This window comes from Salmo trutta, unplaced genomic scaffold (assembly GCF_901001165.1).
Source record: "Salmo trutta unplaced genomic scaffold, fSalTru1.1, whole genome shotgun sequence".
Classification (NCBI taxonomy): Eukaryota; Metazoa; Chordata; class Actinopteri; order Salmoniformes; family Salmonidae; genus Salmo; species Salmo trutta.
In genome coordinates, this window is record NW_021823445.1 from 200,457 (window position 1) to 220,249 (window position 19,793).

A 19,793-nucleotide genomic window follows, 5' to 3' on the forward strand; every position below is an offset into this window, starting at 1 on the left:
GGCTGTTAACTAGGGCTTTACGACCCCTGGAAAGTAGTTTATAGTTGCATACGTATGCGACCTAATGTCTGATCAAGAGTCCCCTCTGTAGATAAAGTTTCGAGAGAGATAGAGTGATTATGCTGTTATGAGGGATTGCGTGTGAGGAGAATTCTGTCGATAAATCGCGAGGAAAAGACAGACAGTAAAACCTAAATATAAAACGGGTTGCAGTGTTTGCCTGGGAGCGAGATAAAGACCGGGTTGGGATATATACGTATAAATCATTCTAGCAGAACTACTCTATAATTGAAAAGAAGGTTAATAACGAAAACATCTTGCTAGAATCAACAGTCGCAAGAAAAAAGCGGGTTAGTCCTTTTTGAGCGATGAGATAGAAGCAATTTGTAATATAGAATAATTATTCCCCAAATTGAATAGTTAATAACGAGAACATATTGCTAGAATCAACAGTCGCAAGAAAAAAGCAGGTTAGTCCTTTTTGAGCGATGAGATAGAAGCAATTTGTAATATAGAATAATTATTCCCCAAATTGAATAGTTAATAACGAGAACATATTGCTAGAATCAACAGTCGCAAGAAAAAAGCAGGTTAGTCCTTTTTGAGCGATGAGATAGAAGCAATTTGTAATATAGAATAATTATTCCCCAAATTGAATAGTTAATAACGAGAACATATTGCTAGAATCAACAGTCGCAAGAAAAAAGCAGGTTAGTCCTTTTTGAGCGATGAGATAGAAGCAATTTGTAATATAGAATAATTATTCCCCAAATTGAATAGTTAATAACGAGAACATATTGCTAGAATCAACAGTCGCAAGAAAAAAGCAGGTTAGTCCTTTTTGAGCGATGAGATAGAAGCAATTTGTAATATAGAACGATTATTCCCCAAATTGAATAGTTAATAACGAGAACATATTGTTAGAATCAACAGTCGCAAGAAAAAAGCGGGTTAGTCCTTTTTGAGCGATGAGATAGAAGCAATTTGTAATATAGAATAATTATTCCCCAAATTGAATAGTTAATAACGAGAACATATTGCTAGAATCAACAGTCGCAAGAAAAAAGCCGTTTGTCCTTTTTGAGCGATGAGATAGAAGCAATTTGTAATATAGAACGATTATTCCCCAAATTCTAGGTTAATAACGGTAAAATAGCATACACCTAAAGATTAACAACGAGGAGACACTGATCGTATTTGGTTTGGAGTTGTATAAATTAAAGCACATAGTTTAAGGTTCTTACGAATAATATTTCTAAAACTCTAGATTGGGAGAAGAAACAGAATAAATACGGGTGTACTTTAAACGATTTAAGCAACATGGGTAGTAAATCCTCTAAGGGAATCCCGGTCTTGACGGGAGATGAACGTTTTATGCTGAGAAAAGATAAAAGAAACGTTCATTTTGGGCAAAGATGGAGGAAGAACTATGATTTTGATGGATGTTTAAATGTTGAAAGATTGGAAATAATGGTAAAACAAATACATAAGGTCAGTGGGGGCAAGACAGAGAAACAGCGCAGAGAGGGGCTTGACACCGTTCGTGTTTGGCTGGCAGAAGCTAGACAAAGAGAGGAAGGAGCCAGGGCAGTAGAAGGGGTAGGACATCCAAAAACAGGAATGGATGGATTCAAGAGAGATTTGGAGGCTCTGGCAGCCAGATTTAAACTAAACACGGGTGAAGTAGAGCGTGCAGTCAGACAGTTGGTGGGAAAAGATTGGGCAGCAGTTAGGGGAAATTGGATACCAGGGAATGGGGATTTGTTAGTAATGCCTGGGCGATAGATGGACAGTATGTCGAGAAAATCACACAGCTGTGTAATAATCTGAGGGACCACTATCACCGACATGCAGATTTCTCTAAGGTTCACGAGTGTAAACAAGAAGAGAATGAGACTTTAAGTCAATACCTAGAGCGATTAAAGGAGGTATTCAATGCCAACAGTGGGTTAATAGAGCCACGGGTAGCCCAGGGGAACGATACAGCATTTCACCAGCAACTGAAAATAGCTTTCCTCAGTGGAATGCGCCCAGAGATAAGTCGTGCCATAAAAAGGACTCTAGTAGGATGGGGAACAGCGACTCTGGCAGAGGTAAAGAGATATGCCGTTCACTATGAGCAGCATGGGAAAAACAACAGAATTAAAAAAGAACAGGAAAAAAACAGAGTACCTGATTGTAACCCTAGGGGAAATAGCGGGGAGGAGAACAGACTCTGTAGACAGAAGGGAAAAAACAGGGAGACGCGCTGACAAAGACGGAGAGAAGAGGTGTTTTAATTGCGATAGAACAGGACATTTCGCCAGAGACTGTAAAACACCCTGTGAACATTGTATCCGAGCAGGAAAGAACTACCGAAATTGTAAACATGAACAATATCATTGTGGTTCAGTGGTAGAATTCTTGCCTGCCATGCGGGGGACCCGTGTTCGGATCCCAGCCCATGCACCATGGGACTAAAATTAAATGTAGTTATTGTTATATTTTGACTGGAACGATACGGTTGTTAGTGTTTGTTTAAGATAGAAACCGAATGTTTTGATAGCTTGTTTAGTTTAAATAGGAAGACAGATTCTTTCAAAAGAATAGCGGGGCGAATTCGATAAAGTACGTTGTTTGTGGTCTAAATGGCCTGCTTAAATGATTTATAGAGAGAATGGGAGTTGTAATTGAAGGACGGAATCAAGGAAAAGGCAGTTATTTAAATCTAATGAATTATAAGGAGCGGAAATTAATAATTGCGACAGAATTGTGGCGATATACATGATATTTTTAAACCCTTGGACATTTCATAAGACTATAAACCAATACCTAGAGAAATTAAAGGACGTGTCCAACGCTAATATTGGGTTAATAGAACCCACAGTAGTGGATGGATTTGAAGCCCCGTATTATCAGCAATGAAAAATAGCTTTCCTCAGTGGAATGCATCCCGAGATAAATCGTGCCACCAAACAGAACCTCGTAGGGTGGGGGCTAGCAAATCTGAGGGAAGTAAGAGAGGCCAGAGAGGGGGTCGAGACAAATACAGAGAGAAGAAGGTCAGGCGCCCACAGAAAGGCATGTTCAATCACATAAACCATTGAGAAAGTTTAAAACTAATGATTGGGGGGAGTACAATGGAATTTTAAGTATTATTAGGTTTTGTTTATAGTCAACTTTTGGGTTTTGCAATCAGTGTGACAGGATGAAATGCTGACCAAGTGGTTATTGTATGGAAAAAGAAGCGCTTAGCTCTTTGGGAAAAAATAAATAAATAAACAAAAAATTCCTAGAGACATGATATCTTAAAGGGGAATATGAGTGTTTCAATTGTCACAAGCTAGGACACCTTGCTAGACAGTGTAACGCACCGTGTAACCGCTGCAGGGGGGGAAACCATTCGGGTAGAGATTGTAACAAAAACAGAGACAAGCAAGGCCAGAGAGGGAGTAGAGATAAAGAAAAGAAGGTCAGGCGCCCCCAGCCAGACTCAGAGGAGGAGGATGTGGCATGACTAACTATGGAGAGCAGGGGAACAGACACTAGTGGGGGGAAGGACGATTTTCAGAATTTAGTTATAAACAGCGATTGTGAAGTTTTTGAATTGGCTACAATTGATTTGGCAGTACAACAAGAACAGAAACCCTATTTGACACTAACAGTAATGGGAGAGAGAATCAAATTTCTGTGTGATACTGGGGAGTGTCTTGTTTTCAGATTTTTAATAAACACATGAAATTCATTTGATAGGGAATATTCTGGGAACCTGGGATACAAAATGTAGATGAAGTTAAGCCTTAATTTGTTTAATGTAGTAAGAAACACGGTTCTGAGAGGGTGGTATGACTTGTTGACCCCTCTGATGACTTTTCCTGTGTGGTCTGATCAGCCACATTGAAAAGCCATTTGGATGGTGAATTAAGGTCATTGGTGAAATTGATTTTAAGGGAATTTGGAGAACTGATAATTATGATGGAGTTAAAGCTCTTAGACACAATTGATAATTTGAACCAATGATAGGACAAAAAGGGCAAAGCCTTAGACCAAGGGTAGGCTTCCTTAAGTCTATTTTTCTAGAACAATAAGGGTAAAATATTTTTTTCTGGGTGGAGTAAATCAGATCTGATTATGTGATTTGAAAATATTTTGACCAGTAGCAGGGGTATTTTTTTACATGATGTAGATACATTTATTTTCCCTTAGGAAGTCAGCTGTTGTTGAATTCAGTGTAAGAGATTTAACACAACAAGGCTGTGGAATTGATATACTAGTATTACTATATTTTGTTGTGAAGAAGTTTAATAATGGTAGACTTAGGTCAACAGGACAGGGATACATGACATCTGTAGGTGATCCAGGATTATTGAGGGTATCGAGATAAATTTAAGTAGATATGCAATATCTAGACAGGTTGATTTTTCTAAAGTTCAGGAGTGCAACCAAGGAGACAATGAGACATTTAGTCAATATTTGGAAACAACCCAGATTTGATACTTTCTGTTATGAGAAAAAGCTGGAGACAGATAGAAGGGCAGACAGAGAGATCCTCCCCTGCACTGCTGAAACCTTGAGGGTTGGGGAGCAGTAAGAAGAAAGAGGGGGGGCCAGCAGGAGTAGATAGGAAGAGAATTTGGTTCACTTAGCTTTAGGATATTAATTCATGGAGAGACTATCGGCTCCATTGGCAGGCATGTATTTTAGTTTTGATTTTAGTTTATGTTGGTAAATTCGCTAGGAGGAGATATGAAAGCTTAGTTGGTTTCAGGTGTTAGACACTGAACCATTGCCCAGACACTATTCTGCACAGTAGGCCGAAATAGTAGCATTGACTAGAACCGGTGAAATAAGAAAGGAGAGAAAAGTTAATATTTACACAGACAAGCACATAGACATTTAAAACCATACAAAGCCGCATAGATAAATCTTAAAGACGATAAGACACTAGACAGAGAATTTTTACAGAATAGCCGAGGATGAAGGCCCCAGAGAGAATTGGACATGTAGAAAATGAAAGGGGGCATCCTACAAGAGAAGATCTGACATAAGGATAATTTACTTATCATACCAAAGACATTGTATGGATACGCAGCAATATTGATACATAGGCTAAGCAATGTATCAAGGGGAAGGGAGTATAGTAGAGTAGTTAGGAAAGAGTGATGGCCTAGAGGATAATTACTTAAAAATAAAAAATAAAATTTGTAAGAAGATGATAATTACTTAAAAATAAAAAATTAAATTTGTAAGAAGATCCATTCCAACATTTGGAATTGGACTTATTGAAATATTCCGAAAGGAGGGGAAGAAGGGATGTTTGACAAGAATAGATAAGTATAGCAAATGGGTAGAAGCGTTCCCAACTTACTTGGTGGACATGATTATGGTAGAGAAAATATTAAGTCAAGATATTATCCCTAGAGTTGGTTTACTAGGAGCCATCTCTTTAAATGATGGATGACAGTTTAGCTAATCAGGTAGAGCCTATAGAATGACAGAGTTAAAAATACCAGAACTGGTAGACATAGAAGTTGAAAAAATACTAGCAGAGCACATGAGAAGACTGTTTGTTAACCAAACCCGTATGTCCAAGATTTTGTGTCCAACAGGTGAATTACAGGAGAAGGTGATTCACTCAATCCAACCAGGAGACTGGGTGTGGATCCAGTCCCTGAGGAGAAAAAACTGGAAGCAACACAGTTGGGAAGGCCCATACCAGGTTCTGTTAAACCACTGCCTTTGCCATTAGAAAAGCTGAGAGAGTCACTTGGGTCCACGTTACCCACTGCAAGGAGGTATGTACACATATGAACACTGTTGATCACACACAGAGTTAGGAGAAGAACCGATACCAATAGGGTCCGGGGGTTACCTCCTTAACGAAGATTTCCTATCCCGACCGTTCATCACTGTGTGTGCTCCTAGAGGTGTGAGTATGGGGTGGTACCTAGCAGAGAGACTAAGGGCAGGAGAGGGTTGGCGGTTTTTGAGAAGAGTAGAGACTCTGAGCTGCATCATAGTCTAATCTGACTGATACATTGATCCACCACCTTCTGGTACTAATCATACGATACCGTTGTCATTGAGAAGAAGTAGAAGATAAACTATATAATACACTGATGAGGGACTTACAGAATAAGGAGTCGAAGAAGATCAAGATGTAGAATTTAAGGTAAACATTAAACAATTTCCTGGGGAAGCAGACAACTGTACAGGAATTGAGGTTGGCCAGATTGAAGTACTCAGCCAACCCACCTCGGTTCACCTAAATTCCGGATGAATACCAGTGTTATAGATACAAGAATGGCACCGAGAACTTAGACGATTTTAATGAATGAAAGGTAATTGGTAAAGTGACTGACTTAGGTTTGAGAGATGAATAGAACATTCTTAACCTCACAGCACCTATAACTGATGAAGGGTGGGCTAGTACCAGCAAAGGACGCATACGACGGAAATTACCACAAAGGGTGGTTAGGAACTTGCGCCCTGGGGTTATAGGTCCAACCAAGTCAAGTTAGTCATCAGAGGCCAGTTATAGGAGGCTAAAGTAGGCACAGAAGGAGTTTTGACCAGGATGGGAGTAGCTTTGTCTAGATGGATGCTATTGGCATCCTCAGGGAAGTTCCAGATGAATACAAAGCTATGAATCAAATATGTAAAGGCTTTAACACTACATTATTTTGGTGGTTGACAATAAATAGAAATGTGGATTGGATTAATGACATCTTTTAGAATCAACAGAGATTCATGAATGAAAACGGGGATGCAGTAAAGAGGTTCTCTGATCAATTATCCGACACCTCCCTCATGACCTGGTAAAATAGACTGACTCTCGATACGTTATTGGCAGAAGAGGGCAGTGTAGGTAGAATGATTAGGTTCAGCGCTACACGTACATTCCTGATAATACATCCCATGTTTGGGAAATGGAAAAGTGTTGTAAGAACTGTATTATGGGCTGCTTTCACCTGTATGAGTGTGTTTGTGTTGTGTGGATGTTGTCTCATCCCATGTGTGAGAGGTTTAATCACCAGGATTATAGAGAGATCGATGACGCAGCAGATGGTGAGAGATGGACCGATTCCAAGCTCCGATCAGTGGGATGGCGATTACGGGCCTCCAGGCCAGGGAGATGATTCCGTCTCTTTCGACAACGAGGAGCCAATGTTTGATGAAACAATTTTCAACATTTAGATACACTGTTCCTTAAATGAAAATTATGATGAAAATCCTAAATAGAAGTGTCATAATTGGAAATAGGTCTAGGACATTAATGGATGAATATGAGGAATATTCATGTATTGGACTTGTTTAAATCATTGTAGTGTGATGTATTGTATTTCCATATAGAGTGTGATGTATTGCATTTACATATAGCGTGTGATGTATTGTATTTCCATATAGTGTGTGATGTGATGTATTTCCATATAGTGTGTGATGTATTTCCATGTAGCGAGTGATTATTGCATTTACATATAGCGTGTGATTAGTATGGTTCTCAGATAGCATCTGATCAAATCATGGAGAATTATTGAATCATTTAAGGGTGGAATTGATAAGAGAATTATCTATTAAAGGTAAATGAATCAATAGACCATGATGAATTATTAGTCATACAGAATGGTTAATGAATAATCAATGTAATGATCAATGTAGGGATAGATAAGTTTGATTAGTTCTGGAAAGTTCAGGAACCATGTGATAGGGAAAGGAATGTGTATATGCAATTAGAGGGACACCAGGAGACACATGTTCCTGGGAGTGAAAGCTTCAAAGCATTTCTTATCTTGAGGGAAAGAAACAGGCGAGCTCGGGAGAGTGATAAAGAGGGTGAGAAGTTTGTGGGGGAGACAGGTCACCAACAGTTTGTGTGTAAATGCATGTGCGTAAGAAAGCAAGAACTATATAATGACTGTTTTGTTATCCTGACCTCAGAACGTTCTCTGAATAAAAGCTACAGATACCTTTTGCAGAAAGCTGAGTCCTTGCCTAATTATTTTAACCCATTGTCTTACAAACCTTGGGCATTAGTCAAGGCGAATTGATTCTTGATTATTATCATCAAAGATATAAAATTCCTTTAACAGGGGTCAATGTAAATATTTGATAAAATAATTATCTAATAAAGGTAAATGAATCAATAAACCATGATGAATTATTAGTCATACAGCATGGTTAATGAATAATCAATGTAATGATCAATGTAGTGATCGATTGGTCTGATTAGTTCCAGAAAGTCCAGGAACCACTGGAGAGGGAAAGAAATGTGTGTATGCAATTAGTATAGAGAGCAGGGGACAGATGGTAAAGGGAGTAAAATTTCAAAGAGTTCCTAACCTTGAAGGAAAGGAACAGGCTGAGCTAGAATGTGATAAACAGCGTGAGAAGTCAATGGGGGTTGCAGGTCACCAACAGTTTGTGTGTAAATGCATGTGCGTAAGTAAGCAAGAACTATAAAATGACTGTTTTGTTATCCTGACCTCAGAACGTTCTCATGAATAAAGCTACAGAAACCTTTTGCAGAAAGCTGAGTCCTTGCCTAATTATTTAACCCATTGTCTTACAAACCTTGGGCATTAGTCAAGGTGAATTGATTATTGATTATTATCATCAAGATATAAAATTCCTTTAACAATATTCCAGGTGGCCATTGGATTAATTGTTCAGCAGTCTTATGGCTTGCAGGGTAAACGCTGTTAAGGAGCCTTTTGGTCCTAGACTCTGCGCTCTAGTACCGCTTGCTGTGTGGTAGCAAAGAGAACAGTCTGTGACTTGGGTGACTGGAGTCATTGACAATTTTTTGGGCCTTCTTCTGACACCGCCTAGTATATAGGTCCTGGATGACAGGAAGCTTGGCCCCAGTGATGTACTGGGCCATACGCACTACCCTCTGTTGCACCTTACGGTCAAATGCCAAGCAGTTGCCATACCAGCCGGTGTGCAACGGTCAGGACGCTCTCGATGGTGAAGCTGTAGAACTTTAAGGATCTGGGGACCCATGCGATATTTTTTCAGTCTCTTGAGGGGGAAAAGGTGTTGTCGTGCCCTATTCACAACTGTCTTGGTGTGTTTGGACCATGATAGTTCGTTGGTGATGTGGACACCAAGGAACTTGAAACTCGATCTGCTCCACTTCAGCCCTGTCGATGTTAATGGGGGCCTGTTCGGCCCTCCTTTTCCTATAGTCCACGATCAGCTCCTTGTTCTTGCACAGATTGAGCGAGAGGTTGTTGTCCTGGCACCACACTGCCAGGTCTCTGACCTCCTCCCTATAGGCTTCCTCATTGTTGTTGGCCTACCACTGTTGTGTCGTCAGCAAACTTAATGATGGTGTTGGAGTCGTGTTTGGCCACACATTCATGGGTGAACAGTGAGTACAGGAGGGGACTGAGCACGCACCCCTGAGGGGCCCCAGTGCTGAGGATCAGCGTGGTAGATGTGTTGTTGCCTACCCTCACCACCTGGGGGCGGCCCATCAGGAAGTCTAGGATCCAGTTGCAGAGGAAGGTGTTTAGACCCAGGGTCCTTAGCTTATTGATGAGCCATGTGGGCACTATGGTGTTGAAGTAGTAGGATTCAATCTTAGTCCTGTATTGACGCTTTGCCTGTTTGATGGTTCGTCTGAGGGCATAGCAGGATTTCTTATAAGTGTCGGGATTAGTGTCCCCCTCCTTAAAAGCGGCAGCTCTAGCCTTTAGCTTGGTGCAGATGTTGCCTGTAATCCATGGCTTCTGGTTGAGAACTGTACGTACGGTCACTTATTGATGAAGCCAATGATTGAGGTGGTGTACTCAATGCCATTGGATGAATCCCGGAACATATTCCAGTCTGTGCTAGCAAAACAGTCCTGTAGCGTAGCATCCGCGTCATCTGACCACTTCCGTATTGAGCGAGTCACTGGTACTTCTTGCTTTAGTTTTTGCTTGTAAGCAGGAATCAGGAGGATAGAATTATGGTCAGATTTGCCAAATGGAGGGCGAAAGAGAGCTTTGTATGCGTCTGTGTGTGGAATAAAGGTGATCTGGTGTTTTTTCCTCTGGTTGCACATGTGACATGCTGGTAGAAATGAGGTAAAACGGATTTACATTTGCCTTAGGGATGCATGATATATTGGTAAGCATATCGGAATCGGACGATATTAGCTAAAAATGACAACATCGGCCCGATGTCTAGTTTAACGCCGATATGCAAAACCAATGTCAAAGCTGACGTGCATACCTATATAACGTAGGTCGATGACGTCACGAAAAATACAGTGGTACACGTGCAACACAGCATTCCTAACCTAGCCCACAATGTCTGCTGTGTGGATCTATTTTGAAGTTTCAAAGGAAGATAACAAAAAGGCCATATGCAATGTTTGTGCTGCTATTATTTCCCTAGGAGGGGAGAAAGTGAAATCTAAAATACCACAAACCTAATTCCTCATTTGAAAGTGCATCAACCCCAGACGTTCAGCGGCTACTTAGAACAAAGGCAGAAAACAACAAAGCGCACACTTCCAACTAAACAAGTTCAAGTCGAGCAGTCATTTGAAAGAGTGAGAAAATTTCAGCGAGACAACTCAAAGGCGAAATCCATTAAAGCCAAGATAATGGAATCATTGCCCTTGACAATCAACCGTTCTCTGTCGTGGATGATGTTGGCTTTCGCCGACTGGTCGAGCACCGGTACACACTACCAAGTAGGCGCTATTTTTCAGATGTTGCCCTACCGGAGTTACACAGTATTGTTGAAACTCACATCCACGAGCTACTTGCTATGGGTGTCACTGCTATTAGCTTCACGACTGACATTTGGACCAGCGATGTCAGCCCCAGGAGCATGCTGAGTCTGACAGCACAGTGGGTCGACGAGGATTTCCTACTGAGGTAAGCCGTATTGCATGCTCAAGAATGTGCTGGTTCTCATACCGCTGGTGCCATTTCAATGGCATTTGAGAACATGTATAAAACTTGGAAACATGAATACACTCCTAGCTCCATTCGAACAACTGACTGGAGAAATAAGCTCATCAACTGCGTCTGCAGCAGACGTGATACCCTCCGTCATGGCATTGAAACGCCTGCTCAACAAAACTGCAGACAGACCGTGGGGTTAAAACTTGGAAAAGTATTCTACAACAGGCTATGAACAAGTGATTCGGTGGCATTCTGTCTGAGCCTCTTTACTGTGTCGCCACCATGCTCGATGCCAGGTACAAGGATCGCTACTTCGATGCAGACAAGAAACAGGGTTTACGTGAAATGGATGGAAACGGACACAGTTACAGTGCGCACCGAGGAAGAGGACCCATGACAGAAGAGGTCACGGACAGAGTTGAAACTTCACCGCTTGACATGCATGATGAAATCCTGGTTGAGAATAAAACGACTGAACAAATGAACAACGAAACAGCACAGCAAGTAAGTGAAAGAAAAAGGTTTTGATTATGTTTTACTGGTAATGGGGACATACGTAAATGCCAACAAAATAACTTTTTGGTCAGTATGTGAGTGTTTCAACTATTTAACTGAACTAGAATACTTAAAAGGCAGCAAAAATGTTAAATATCGGTATCGGTCAAAAATTTCTAATCTGTGCATCCCCAGTTCGCCTGCATTAAAGTCCCCGGCCACTAGGAGCGCCGCTTCTGGATGAGCAGTTCTCTTGTTTGCTTATGGCCTTATACAGCTCGTTGACTGCCATCTTAGTGCCAGCATCGGTTTGTGGTGGTAAATAGAAGGCTACAAATAATATAGATGAGAACTCTCTTGGTAGATAGTCTGGTCTACAGCTTATCATGAGGTATTTTACCTCAGGCAATCAATAACTTGATGCTTCTAACACACCAACAGCGTCATTGTGCAAAATAGTATGCAGCATCATCTGGATATGTCTGCAACAAAAGTTCAACATTCACCTTCTGCTACCATTTCTGCCAAGTCATCTACACATACAGTTTAACGCATATGTTCAATAAATCCAACGTATGGACCACACCAAACGCACTGCAACTGCAACGCAATGCTGCATGGCAAACGCAGTGTTTCATTGGAAATTAATGTCATTCTGGTGTACCAAAATGCAATGACGCTGTTGGTGTGTTCGAAGCGTGAGACTTCTTTAATATTAGATAACGCGCACCAACAGTTATTGACAAATAGACACACACCCCCACCCCTCGTCTTACCAGACGTAGCTGCTCTGTCCTGCCGAAACACGGAGAAGCCAGCCAGCTCTATATTATCCGTGTCGTCGGTCAGCCAAGTCTCGGTGAAACGTAAGATATTTCAGTTTAATGTCCCGTTGGTAGGATAGTCTTAATTGTAGATCGTCCAGTGTGTTTTACAATGATTGCATGTTGGCCAATAATACCGAGGGTAGTGGTGGTTTACCTACTCAGCAAATTCTTACAAGGCACCCAACCCTCCTCCCCGTCTTTTCTTCATGCTGATGATGGGGATTTAGCCTTGTCTCAACAAAGCAGTATATCCTTAGCATCGGACTCATTAATTTCACACGTTATCTAGATAAGATCACAGCCCCAAGACATGCTAACCTTTCACCATTACAATAACAGGGGAGGTTACAGTATGAGGACTGACTCAGCTGTTTACCTGAATGCTTTGTTGAGCGTCTGGTAGTTGAAGTGGTCTGGAGCTAAGCCTATCACCACAGCGTTGGGTTCGGATGTCTCCAGACCTGCAGCACAACATGGATAGAAGATGCTTTATAGATTTAAAACTACACCTGCATCTCAAATGGCACCATATGCCCTATACAGTGCACTACTTTTGACCAGGGTCCATACAGCTCCATTGGGATGCATTCTAAATGTAAGTTAGTTTGCAATCTGCTCTGCCTCATCTAGCCCTCGCTCTCACCTGAGAAGTCCTCCAGTGCACTGTCCGCCACCAGCAGTAGGGGGCGTAGTTGTCTCTGCTCCACGAGGCTCCTGGCTGCTGTCAGGGACGTGAAGATCTCCTGCTCCTGGATGTCGAAGTTCAGACTGTGGAGACGCTCCACAAGGTTCCTCTTACACTCCTTAGTGGTGTTGGTCACAAACTTCACCGCTACAGAGGACTGACGCAACCTAGTGTATAAATCACAAACATAGAGACCGTGTGACTTCAGAAGAAACTCACAGAATTAAGGACTGGGTGAATATGGGGACTGAGGCATGCTGCAGAACAAATCTCAGACGTATTTGTGATTTCTTACTTTCAGATGGAACCAGAGGGTTGTGTGAGCAGCTCAGGAGAAAGTGGCTGGGTGAGTACTGAATAACAAGGATAACAGGGTTCTGGGCAGACTGACCTGTTGAGGGCGTCTTGTGCTCCAGGTACGGCTGTGTCTTCTACATGGAGGGTTCCACTCAGGTCAATCAGCACTGCCTTCAGAGCCCGTCTGGTCGCCATGACACCAGGTACCTATGTACTGTATACATACACCCTTAGTGATAGAGATAAATCCATGCACATAGAGATCCTATTCAATTAGTTGAGTATCTGGAGCATCAGCATTTGTAGTAATGAACCCACAAATGCTGATGCTCCAGATACTCAACTAGTCTAAAGGCCAGTTTTATTGCTTCTTTAATCAGAGCTCTGCTAACATAATTGCAAAATGGTTTTCTAATGATCAATTTGCCTTTTAAAATGATAAACTTGGATTAGCCAACACATCGTGCCATTGGAACACAGGAGTGATGGTTGCTGATAATGGGCCTCTGTACGCCTATGTAGATATTCCATAAAAAAATCTGCCATTTCCAGCTACAATAGTAATTTACAACATTAACAATGTCTACACTGAATTTCTGATCAATTTTATGGTATTTTAATGGACAAAATGTTTAGATTTTCTTTAAAAAACAAGGACATTTCTAAGTGACCCAAAACGTTTTAACGGTAGTGTAGTTATTATATTAGTGCTGCTGTTACTGTATCCATCACCAACATAGTGGATTAAACACAACAGGGCTAAATATACTGAGGCTGTGTTGCTGCCAGGACAAAGCACTGTGTGTGTATATATATATATATATATATATACACACACACACACACACACACACACATCTCTAAATAATAGGGGATTACACAGCTGAGTTTGCGCTCCATGCAGGGGGTTTGTGTAACTAACATAGTGGTGGCAGGGTAATGCTAGGAAGACATGGGGATGATGGGGGTGTGTGTGATCATCGTACATAGGCCTTATTTGGATAAAGGTTCTCTGTATAATCAAGAAAACTAGGAAATAAATAAATCTAGTAGCTAAATCAACCGGTAGGCTTTATTCTGGTTGCCAACGTATCTAAAGAAAAAGTCAGAGCTGCAACAGGGTAAGCAAGCAGACCAACGATACAGGCTAACTAGCAAACAGGGAAACACCGAGCTAGCTACTACTAAAGTGTTGTTTGAGAGTTGCCGTAGTTTCTATCAATGTAATGTTTAAGAAAGATTCATAAGGTAGTGTGTAAAGAAATACCAAAACTCCAGTACTTGGAAAACATAGGCTAAGTACGGTATGAAGTTTCGCAACGGCACCTTCCAGCCAACGCTTGTAGAATGTAAACAAAGCTCTGTGACGTCAACATGTTGCGGTCCTTCCGGTGGACTGGAATATTTAGCCGCCTGTCAAACTGCCTGTTTCAATTTGGTTTGATCAACGAGAGGCTGTTTCTGTATAATAATAACACAACAATAACATATCAACTATTGATGATCGTCTTCTAATGGGGAAGATGAATAATCACACGCACGCCCACGTGTTATTCTCCTATTATCCATTAATAATTTAAAGGGTTATATGAAACAGATTAGCTACCGGGTTATTGCGTTCATAGAATTTTTTATTTATTTATTTATTTCACCTTTATTTAACCAGGTAGGCAAGTTGAGAACAAGTTCTCATTTACAATTGCGACCTGGCCAAGATAAAGCAAAGCAGTTCGACAACATACAATAACACAGAGTTACACATGGAGTAAACAACATACAGTCAATAATACAGTAGAAAAAAAAATAAGACTATATACAATGTGAGCAAATGATGTGAGATAAGGGAGGTAAAAGCAAAAAAATGCCATGGTGGCAAAGTAAATAAAGTATAGCAAGAAAAACACTGGAATGGTAGATTTGTAGTTTGAAGAAAGTTCAAAGTTCTAATATAAATAATATGGTGCAAAGGAGCAAAATAAATAAATACAGTAGGGGAAGAGGTAGTAGTTTGGGCTAAATTATAGATGGGCTATGTACAGGTGCAATGATCTGTGAGCTGCTCTGACAGCTGGTGCTTAAAGCTAGTGAGGGAGATAAGTGTTTCCAATTTCAGAGATTTTTGTAGTTCGTTCCAGTCGTTGGCAGCAGAGAACTGGAAGGAGAGACGACCAAAGGAGGAGTTGGCTTTAGGGGTGACCAGAGAGATATACCTGCTGGAGCGCGTGCTACAGGTGGGTGCTGCTATCGTGACCAGTGAGCGGAGATAAGGGGGGACTTTACCTAGCAGGGTCTTGTAGATGACCTGGAGCCAATGTGTTTGGCGACGATTATGAAGTGAAGGCCAGCCAACGAGAGCATACAGATCGCAGTGGTGGGTTGTATATGGGGCTTTGGTGACAACACGGATGGCACTGTGATAGACTGCATCCAGCTTGTTGAGTAGGGTATTGGAGGCTATTTTGTAAATGACATCGCCGAAGTCGAGGATTGGTAGGATGGTCAGTTTTACGAGGGTATGTTTGGCAGCATGAGTGAAGGATGCTTTGTTGCGAAATAGGAAGCCAATTCTAGATTTCACTTTGGATTGGAGATGATTGATGTGAGTCTGGAAGGAGAGTTTACAGTCTAACCAGACACCTAGGTATTTGTAGTTGTCCACAAATTCTAAGTTAGAACCGTCCAGAGAAGTTATGCTGGATGGGCGGGCAGGTGCAGGCAGCGATCGGTTGAAGAGCATGCATTTAGTTTTACTTGTGTTTAGGAGCAGTTGGAGGCCACGGAAGGAGAGTTGAATGGCATTGAAGCTCGTCTGGAGGGTTGTTAACACAGTGTCCAAAGAAGGGCCAGAAGTATACAGAATGGTGTCGTCTGCGTAGAGGTGGATCAGAGATTCACCAGCAGCAAGAGCGACATCATTTATGTATACAGAGAAAAGAGTTGGCCCAAGAATTGAACCCTGTGGTACCCCCATAGAGACTGCCAGAGGTCCAGACAGTAGGCCCTCCGATTTGACACACTGAACTCTGTCAGAGAAGTAGTTGGTGAACCAGGCGACGCAACCGTTTGAGAAACCAAGGCTACTAAGTCTGCCGATGAGGATGTGGTGATTCAAGAGTCAAAAGCTTTGGCCAGGTCAATGAATACGGCAGCACAGTATTGTTTCTTATCGATGGCGGTTACGATGTCGTTTAGGACCTTGAGCGTGGCTGAGGTGCACCCATGACCAGCTCTGAAACCAGATTGCATAGCGGAGAGGGTGCGGTGGGATTCGAAATAGTCGGTAATCTGTTTGTTGACTTGGCTTTCGAAGACCTTAGAAAGGCAGGGTAGGATGGATATAGGTCTGTAGCAAATTGGGTCAAGAGTGTCACCTCCTTTGAAGAGGGGGATGACAGCAGCTGCTTTCCAATCTATGGGAATCTCAGACGACACGAAAGAGAGGTTGAACAGGCTAGTAATAGGGGTTGCAATAATTTCGGCAGATAATTTTAGAAAGAAAGGGTCCAGATTGTCATGCCCAGCTGATTTGTAGGGGTCCAGATTTTGCAGCTCTTTCAGAACATCAGCTGAATGGATTTGGGAGAAGGAGAAATGGGGGAGGTTTGGGCGAGTAGCTGTGGGGGGTGCAGTGCTGTTGAATGCAGTAGGGGTAGTTAGGTGGAAAGCATGGCCAGCCGTAGAAAAATGCTTTTTGAAATTCTCAATTATAGTGGGCTTATCGGTGGTGACAGAGTTTCCTATCCTCAGTGCAGTGGGCAGTTGGGAGGAGGTGTTCTTATTCTCCATGGACTTTACAATGTCCCAGAACTTTTTAGAGTTGGAGTTGCACGAAGCAAATTTTTGTTTGAAAAAACTAGCCTTGGCGTTTCTAACTGCCTGTGTGTATTGGTTTCTAACTTCCCTAAAAAGTTGCATATCGCGGGGGCAGTTCGATGCTAATGCAGAACGCCACAGGATATTTTTGTGTTGGTTAAGGGCAGTCAGGTCTGGGGAGAACCAAGGGCTATATCTGTTCCTGGTTCTAAATTTCTTGAAAGGGGCATGCTTATTTAAGATGGAGAGGAAGGCATTTTTAAAATATAACCAGGCATCCTCTACTGACGGGATGAGGTCAATATCCTTCCAGGATACCAGGGCCAGGTCGATTAGAAAGGCTTGCTCGTTGAAATGTTTCAGGGAGCGTTTGACAGTGATGAGTGGAGGTCGTTTGACCGCTGACCCATTACGGGTGCAGGCAATGAGGCAGTGATCGCTGAGATCTTGGTTGAAAACAGCAGAGGTGTAATTAGAGGGCACATTGGTTAGGATGATATCTATGAGGGTGCCAGAGTTTGCGGCTTTGGGGTTGTACCTGGTGGGTTCATTAATAATTTGTGTGAGATTGAGGGCATCAAGCTTGGATTGTAGAATGGCTGGGGTGTTAAGCATGTCCCAGTTTAGGTCGCCTAGTAGCACGAGCTCTGAAGATAGATGGGGGGCAATCAGTTCACATATGGTGTCCAGAGCACAGCTAGGGGTCGAGGGGGGTCTATAGCAGGCGGCAACGGTGAGAGACTTGTTTTTGGAGAGATGGATTTTTAGAAGTAGAAGTTCAAATTGTTTGGGTACAGACCTGGAAAGCAGGACAGAACTCTGCAGGCTATCTCTGCAGTAGATTGCAACACCGCCCCCTTTGGTCGTTCTATCTTGTCTGAAAACGTTGTAGTTAGGGATGATGATTTCACAGTTTTTGGTGGACTTCCTAAGCCAAGATTCAGACACAGCTAGGACATCCGGGTTGGCAGAGTGTGCTAAAGCAGTGAATAAAACAAACTTAGGGAGGAGGCTTCTAATGTTAACATGCATGAAACCAAGGCTATTATTGTTACAGAAGTCATCAAAAGAGAGCGCCTGGGGAGTAGGAGTGGAGCCAGGCACTGCAGGGCCTGGATTCACCTCTACATCCCCAGAGGAGCAGAGAAGAATAAGTTTGAGGGTACGGTTAAAAGCTATAAGAATTGGTCGTCTGTGACGTCCAGAATAGAGAGAAAAAGGAGCAGGTTTCTGGGGGCGATAAAATAGCTTCAAGGTATAATGTACAGACAAAGGTATGGTGGGATGTGAGTACAGAGGAGGTAAACCTAGGCATTTAGTGATTATGAGAGAGATATTGTCTCTAGAAACATCATTGAAACCAGAAGATGTCATAGCATGTGTGGGTGGAGGAACTGAGAGGTTGGATAAGGTATAATGAGCAGGGCTAGAGGCTCTACAGTGAAATAAGCCAATAAACACTAACCAGAACAGCAATGGACAAGGCATATTGACATTAAGGAGAGGCATGCTTAGCCGAGTGATCAGAGGGTCCAGTGAGATTCAGACAGCTAGCCGGGCCATAGGTAGCAAGCTGGTGGAAGATGGGAGGGAGGTCTGTTTTTAGCCACCTCGTGCGTTTCCGTCTGTGGGTTAGTGGGGTTCCGTGTGGAAGGGGGGACCTGTCCAAGTTGGCAAAATAGTTAGTTATAGTGGCCCAAGAAAAGTGTCCGATAGACCTATTCAGATCGCAGCCGAAAAGACAGCTAACGATTAGCCGGCCGCAGATGGGCGATCAGGTTACGTCGCGACGGAGGGGCCAGTTGGATAACTCCCTCGGGCAGATAACGTCGGTGGTCCAGTCGTGAAGACCCGATGGGGCTCCGCATCCGCAGTAAAACGGGTCAGGATAGGTGAGTTGTAGCCCAGGAGACACTTCAGCTGGCTAGCTCAGGAACAGCCCACGAGTGGCTGACGGAACTCCTCAGCTGGCTAGCTGGCCAGCTCCGCAATAATGAATTGACCGAAACGGTGGCGGCGTGTGTGTTTTTACTAGGAATGATGTGCATTTAACCCTCGTTCAGATGTGAAAATGGATGGTCTTGAGGTTGCATGGGTAGAAACACTTCTTTCTGAATGTCGTCCTATACTTGTTGGTGTGTGCTATCGGCCTCGTAAACATAATACTTTCTATAATTTACTTGAATCGAATTGTTGTGATCACAATGTATTTGCTGATAGGGAATGTATTCTGCTTGGCGATTTTAATACAAATGTGCAGTTATAACCCCAGAGAAGTACACTAGTAAATACCCTGTCAGACTTTAATCATTTATTTGGACTAAAACACCTGATTGTTGAGCCAACCCGGGTGTGTATTGACAGTAAATCAACTTTGGATTTGATTATTGTATCAGACTAAGAACGTCTGTCAGTCAGGAGTCTTAAATATTGGTTTTAGTGATCATATGGTAACCTACTGTACCCGTAAGACATCCACAATCCTTCTAGAGCCAGGTAATATATACATGAAGGTACGGTCTATGAAACAATACTCAAAATAATGTTTTGTAGAGGTCCTTGGAATTTTGGATTGGTCTCGTGTACTAAACTGTGATGATCAAGCTTGACTCTGGCTCCGATGAAACAAATTCGAATCAAACAGCGGTCAAGGAAATGGATCACTTCCGAAATCTTAGACCTCATAAGGAAAATGGATCGCGTCCTGGCCAGATTCAGAGGGACAAATCTACAACATTATGACGGTTATATTAACTGTAGAAACCAGGCAAGATACAAAATGGATTTAGGCAA

General features: G+C 42.2%; 1 protein-coding gene across 5 annotated transcripts in view; it reads right to left on the reverse strand.

The window, feature by feature from the left end:
- hdhd2 (haloacid dehalogenase-like hydrolase domain containing 2) overlaps positions 1 to 14,575 on the reverse strand; it is a 36,066-nt gene extending 21,491 nt beyond the window's left edge. For 2 of the 5 annotated variants that reach the window (XM_029749013.1, XM_029749009.1), the window contains exons 1-4: positions 14,469 to 14,561; positions 13,282 to 13,401; positions 12,849 to 13,057; positions 12,582 to 12,666 (exon numbers count right to left, since the gene is read on the reverse strand). In XM_029749013.1, the coding sequence (XP_029604873.1) occupies positions 12,582 to 12,666; positions 12,849 to 13,057; positions 13,282 to 13,382 (395 nt within the window). In that variant the 5' untranslated portion in view covers positions 13,383 to 13,401; positions 14,469 to 14,561. Of the gene's footprint in view, positions 1 to 12,581; positions 12,667 to 12,848; positions 13,058 to 13,281; positions 13,402 to 14,454 lie in introns of all 5 variants that reach the window. The other 3 variants (XM_029749012.1, XM_029749010.1, XM_029749011.1) reach the window with 3 other exon arrangements.
- Positions 14,576 to 19,793: the final 5,218 nt, after the last annotated feature.